The sequence below is a fragment of the Nymphaea colorata genome, chromosome 11, assembly GCF_008831285.2.
Source record: "Nymphaea colorata isolate Beijing-Zhang1983 chromosome 11, ASM883128v2, whole genome shotgun sequence".
NCBI classification, from domain to species: Eukaryota; Viridiplantae; Streptophyta; class Magnoliopsida; order Nymphaeales; family Nymphaeaceae; genus Nymphaea; species Nymphaea colorata.
In genome coordinates this window covers 22,053,200-22,060,040 of record NC_045148.1, presented here as the reverse complement: position 1 = coordinate 22,060,040, position 6,841 = coordinate 22,053,200, and the positions used below count along the sequence as shown (strand labels likewise).

The window sequence follows — 6,841 nt, the reverse complement described above, 5'->3', positions numbered from 1 at the left end:
AGTTAGTGAAATGCAGCCACTTGGGTAAGAGACAAAAACTAGACTTATTAAGATTAATTATTAAAATGTTTTTTGGGTAATCTAACCTCATAAATATGTTCTTAAAAGTGACTTGATGAGAAACGTAAATTAAGTTAGTCATTTTCTTATTAAGTATTTTTTAATAAGAAAAATACAAATGACTCTTATAACATAAGATTTTGACTTAGCAGTGGGGCAGACTGGTTTCAAACTTACATATCATTCTCTAATTCTATTTGAAGATGTGTGGATCTAACTCACAGACATAAAAGTTGGATCTAGTTTGCATTTTTATTGCATTCACATGTTTTAATATGTGTCATGTACTTTCATTGGATCAAAATCATATCTATATCCATTACTAGAGAGGGAGATATGGAAGCGGTAGAATGTAAGCACATACAGTAAACATGGCATATGCACAATACTTTCGCGTGAACATGCTGTCATTTAACTATATATGGGTTAGAGAAATCCATACATGTACACATGCACATATATACACACACAGACACACCAGTCTTTCATCAGTTTATATGCTGTATGCTCAAACCCAACATTTAATAAAATTTTGGATTTTCAAAAAAAAATCATTCATCCAAACTTTTTTACATAAATACAATCAGATAAACAAATTAACTTCAGAAAGCAGAAATTTAGGTGAAATAGTAAACTGGGATTGGAGAACTTTTCCTGACTTATTTAGCACATGTGCTCACCACACCCCAAATTAAGCACTCAGCACACACACACACACACACACACTTGAAAATTGCTCCTCTTCCTCTTCCACCGACTGAGAGACTGGGGAAGATGGCAATTGTAATTGATGCATTTGCAGAAGCAGCCATTTCTAACATGTTCTGGTCTGTAACCAGTTTGTTGAAAGACAAGGTGGACCTCATCCGGAATGCGAAAGTCGAGAAGCTCCAGAAAAAGCTGGAAGGCTTGCAGAAGACCATCAAAGTCGTAGAGCGAAAACCATTTTTCAGAAACCAGTGAAACAGATATCTGGAGCCAGAGCTGAAGGACGTTTTATATGATGCCCAGGACATCATTGAAGGATATGAAACCATAATTGAGCTCAGGAAAAGAGAAAAGGGTTCAATAACTTCATGGAACAAGGAAAGAAAGCCCTGGATCACTTTGTGCTCTCGCTTTAAGGAACATGTATTTGCTTCTTACCAACTTGGTAATGAAATTAAAAGGATCAACCTAAGGCTTAATGAAATAGAAAAAGATATGGAAATGGTGGATTTGTTCAACAGAACACCAAAAGTTGAGAGTGAGCATCCTTTTGGTGGTGAACATGACAATTCCTGACAGACATCCCATCTCATAGGTACTGCACAACCACCCATGGGTAGGGCATATGTTAAAGAGAAAGTAAAAGAACTCTTGTTTGATGGCTATACAAATAGTAGTGCCCTGGAAAAAGATGTTGTTTCTATTGTATCCATTGTAGGCCAAGGTGGAATTGGGAAAACAACTCTTGCAAAAATGGTTTTTAATAAATTCAAAGAACAGTTGGGGAAATGCAGGTGGTGAGTTTGTTTTTCAGAGAAGCCATATCATATGGGTTTGCTGCGAAAAATACTAAAGGAAGTATGCAAGGAATCAGAAGGAGAACTTAAAGGTAGCACTTCCTTGAGTGGTTTGTGCACATGATTACAGAGTGAGCTGTCAAAGAGCAAGTTCTTATTGGTTTTAGATGATGTATGGGAATTAGGTTGGTGGATGGGAGAGGTAGCGGACACCCTATCGGGAGGTGCAAAGGAGAGCAAGATTTTGAACACCAGTAGAAAGGTAGAAGTCTCTCAAAGAATTGGTTATAATATGTATAAATTGACAGAAATGTCTTTGGATGAAAGTTGGAGCTTGTTTCTGCGTGTGGCAAAGATACAAGAACATGTATTGGAGAGTCACAATTTGAAAGGTATTGGGTAGAAAATAGTGGCAAAGTGTGGTGGGTTGCCACTTGTTGTCCAGACGGTAGGATCCTTAATGCGTACAAAAAGGATGATGAAAGACGACTGGGAAAGCATTGACAAGAGTGAGATATGGGAAATACGTAGTAGCATTCTTCCTGGTCTCATACTGAACTACGATGACTTGCCAGATTACTTGAAGAGTTGTTTTGTATATTGCTGCATTTATCCAAAGTATTATGACATACAAAGGGGTAGATTGGTCATGCAATGGATGGCACATGGATTGGTTGAGGAAAAGGAAGGCATTGATGTGGAAGTGACTGCTAACTAATGGATTAATGATTTGATAAATCATTGCATGATTGAAGAAACTAAACATAAGGATCTCAAATTGCATGACATTTTTCATGACCTTGCCTTATATATTGGTGGAAAGGAATATAGCCATGCCTCTGCTACTGAGCACACCTCCCATCTGTCATTTTTTGCAATCGATGATGCAGAGCACAAGTACAATGCCTCAGGAGCAGCAAATAAGGTGCGGACATTGTTGTGCGATCCTGATTCTGATTCCAAGTCGGACTTGTGTTCGGTTTATATTGCACACTTAACCAATTTCAAGTGGTTGAGGGTGTTGTCATTGAGGGGATATAGGATGTATGAGTTGCCAAAGTCAATTGAAGATCTTTCACTTCTAAAATATCTCGATCTAAGCTATTCTTATGTGAAACGGTTGCCCAGTTCAATCGGCAGACTCTGTAACTTGCAAATATTGGATTTAAGTGTTAGTAAAATTGAAGAATTGCCCAAGGAAATAGTTGAACTGAGCAACTTGAAGTATCTTGGGCTGAAAGATATAGAGGAATTGAAATTTATAACCGAAGGCCTGGGGAAGCTTACTAATTTATGGATCTTGTACAGATTTATTGTATGCAATGACAAGGGGGATACAAGAGGATGCAATATTAGGGAACTAAAAGACTTGAACAAGCTGAAGGGAGAATTGTTAATAGAATGTTTGGGTGGGGGAAGGGTGAAAGTAATTGATGCAAAAAATGCACAGCTTAAGGAGAAGCATGAGTTAATTGGGGTGAAATTTTATTTTGAGGAGCAAGAGGTTGACAGAGTGGATAATGCTTCCGAAGAGAAGAGTTTGCTGGAGGCTTTGGAACCCCCATATATAATAGAGAGGTTGGGAATTTATAGTTATAAAGGAGATAGGGATGGTATTTGGATACAAATTATGGGGAGATGCAGACACTACAGCTGCAGCATTGCCCATTGTTGGCAACAGTGATAGGAATTAAATCATTGGAAGAATTGAAGGTCCAAAACTGCCCGACATTGTGTGAATTGCCAAACATGCTTTCGTTGAAGTCCTTGGAGATTTGGCTGTGTGATGGGCTCAACAAGGTTGGTGACCTGCCAGCATTAGAGTCGTTGACTGTGTCCAGATGCGAAAGGCTGAAGACTCTTGCTAACATGCCTGCGTTGGAGGTAGAGGGATGTGGCAGGCTACAGCAAGTATCTGATGATCACATGCCGGATTTAAAGAGACTGAAGTTGTCTTACCTGAAGATTTTGAAGCAGCTCCCCACTCACCATCCTTCACTTGAGGAACTGGATGTAAAGAATTTGCCCAACTGGGAAATAACACTTACTTTTATGCCATGCTTAAGAAAGGCGAGTTTTGACACTTGTCCAAAGGTACAGACAGAAGGCTTGATTTATGCTCTATTGGAGCTGGCGGGGCATGGCGGTCAAGTGACTCAGCTCCGAATGCTGTCACTGAAGAATTGCCGAAGTGAAAGATTGGGATGGAAATTGCTTGAGGAAATGCCTAACCTCATTTGCTTGAAGTTGGATTCAAAATCAGCGCAGTACTACTGCCATCATCATTGCCATCGGAGGTACCAACATTTCTACCCTCCTTCAAGGCTCTGGAATTGAGAGACAACACAAATGTTGATGAGGAGGTCAAATGGGGAAGTGTGCCTCAGTGGGTGTGGCAAACAAGAAGGATTCAATGAAAGACCATGGCAGAGGGTGAGGGGCCATCTCAAGTGTAACTTATATATCATTTGTTATAATAGTTTATTGTATCTTGTCATGCGACCTTCTGTATCTTTTTAACTTACTCAAGTGTAGAGACCCTAAAAATAATGGAAAGTTTAGTCTTCGGATTCTGGTGCTCATCAAATTGGGGCTACAACTTATACTGACGGTGTTGCAATTTTTACTGATGCATTCCTCCCATGGTAATTTTTTTTTGTAGTGTTAATCAGGTTTTCCATTGAAAAGAAAACATGGAAAAGAATAAAACTGAACCTTGAAGTCGCCACCTTAGACATTTCAGAAGTAAAAAGAAACATAAAAGATCAAATCTTCAGCAGCTGAACTTTGGAATGGTAAACAAACAGAACAATTCGTTGACAAAACAAAAGATCTCTCTCTCTCTCCTCCCCTTCTCCCCCCAAAGCAGTAATTAAAGTATAAGCTCTATTTCCTGAGGAAAACTACAAATCTAACGAGGAACAAGAGCACAAATTGAATGTAAAAGAAGAAAACATTTACAAATGAAAGCAAAATAAATTTAGGGTTTTCAATTAATTATCATCTTCACCCCCTCCAAATGAACTGCCCTTTCATTTAACTTCCTAACTAGTTGTATCTTGGATCCATTCTATGATCCGATCCGTGTGAACCTGCACCATTGATCCATTCTACAATGAGATCGGAGTGCACTTCTCCTGTCACTCTCTCTTTATTTGTATGTGTGTGTGTGTGTGTGTGTGTATATATGTATATATATAAATAAAAGTTAGTGAAAAGCAGACCACTTGGGTATGAGACAAAAACTAGACATATTAAAATTAATTATTAAAATATTTTTTGGGCAATCTAACCTCATAAATATGATCTTATGAGTGATTTGATGGGAAACATATATTAAGTTAGTCATTTTCTTATTTAAATTTTTTTTCATAATAAAAATACAAACGACTCTTATAAATTAAGATTTTGACTTTGCAGTGGGGCAGATATCATTCTCTAATTCTATTTGGAGATGTATGAATCTAACTCACAGGCATAAAAGTTGGATCAGGTTTGCATTTTTATTGCATTCACATGTTTTAATTTGTGTCATGTACTTTGATTGTATCAAAATAATATCTATATCCATTAGTAGAGAGGGAGATGTGGAAGCAGTAGAACGTAAGCACTTACGGAGCACAATATTTTCGCGTGAACATGCTATCGTTTGACTCGATTAATTGTCAGCAGATGCTAGCACCCATTTGACTGTATATGAGTTAGAGAAATCCATACATGTACATATGGGCACACACACACACACACAAGTCTTTTGCCAGAGTATATGCTGTATGCTCAAACCCAACATCTAACAAAATTTTGGATTTAAAAAAAAAAAAATCATGCATCCAAACTTTTTTACATAAATGCAATCAGATAAATAAATTAACTTGAGGAAGGGGAAATTTAGGTGAAGTAGTAACTGGGGTTGGGGGACTTTCCCTGACTTATTTAGCAGCAATATGGACCTTACCAGCCTGTGAAGCACATGTGCTCACCACACTCCAAATTAAGCACTCGGCAGGTTAAACTTCCGATCCACTCCGATGCGTTTATTCTTTCTTGTAAAATAGGCAACCAGAAATGAAAGAAACCTGAGGGAGGAGACCTTCTGTAGGTCACACTTCATGGAATTATTCTTGCATATAAAATCAGCAACTAGAAATTAAAGAAAGAAGGATTATTCTTTCTTATAAAATCGGCAACTAGAAATTAAAGAAAGAAAGATTATTGTTTATTATAAAATCAGCAACTAGAAATTAAAGAAAGAGGGAAACCTATTGTATTTATTCTCTCTCTCTCTCTCTCTCACACACACACACACACACTTGAAAATTGCTCATCTTCCTCTTCCACCTACTGAGAAACCGAAGGGAAGATGGCAATATTTTTCGATGCACTTGCAGAAGCAGCCATTTCTAATCTGTTCCAGTCTGTAATGGGTTTGTTGAAAGACAAGGTGTTCCTCATCCGGAATGCCAAAGTCGAACTCAAGAAGCTCCATGAGAATCTGGAACGCTTGCAGAAGACCATCAAAGTCGTAGAGCGAAAACCATTTTTCAGCAACGAGCACAACAGAGATCTCGAGGCAGAGCTGAAGGATGTTTTATATGATGCCGAAGATATCATCGAAGGATATGAAACCAAAACTGAGCTAAAAAAGGAAAAGGGTTCTATAACTTCATGGAACAAGGTCAGAAAGCCCTGGATCACTTTGTACTCTTGCTTTAAGGAACATGTATCTGCTTCTTACCAACTTGGGAATGAAATTAAAAAGATCAAAGAAAAGCTCAAGGAAATAGAACAACGTAAGGAAATGGTGGATTGGCTCAACATAACACCAAAAGTTAAGAGTGAGGACCCTATTGGTGGTGAACATGACAATCCTCGAGAGACAACCCATCTCATAGGTACTGGACAACCACCCATGGGTAGGGCAGATGATAAAGAGAAAGTAAAAGAACTCTTGTTTGATGGCTTTAAAGAGAGTAGTGCACTCGGAAAAGATGGTCTTTCTATTGTATCCTTTGTAGCTCAAGGCGGGATTGGGAAAACAACTCTTGCAAAAATGGTTTCAATGAAGTCAAAGAACAGTTTGGGAACTGAAGGTGGTGGGTTTGTGTTTCAGAGAAGCCAAATCGTATGGCTTTGCTGCAAAAGATACTAAAGGAAGTATGCAAGGAATCAGAAGGAGACTTAAGGGCAGTACTTCCTTCCCTAATTTGTGCACATGATTACAGAGTGAGATGTCAAAGAGCATGTTATTATTGGTCTTAGATGATCTATGGGAATTA

The 6,841-nt window shown here is 38.3% G+C and overlaps 1 protein-coding gene across 1 annotated transcript; it reads left to right on the top strand.

Annotated features, from left to right (window-relative positions):
- The first annotated feature begins 834 nt into the window (after nucleotides 1–834).
- On the top strand, nucleotides 835–3,902 carry LOC116263685 (putative disease resistance protein RGA3). Its single transcript, XM_031643418.1, has 4 exons — nucleotides 835–987; nucleotides 1,696–1,957; nucleotides 2,456–2,991; nucleotides 3,210–3,902. The coding sequence occupies exons 1-4, from the start codon at nucleotides 835–837 to the stop codon at nucleotides 3,900–3,902; spliced, it is 1,644 nt and encodes a 547-aa protein (XP_031499278.1).
- Nucleotides 3,903–6,841: the final 2,939 nt, after the last annotated feature.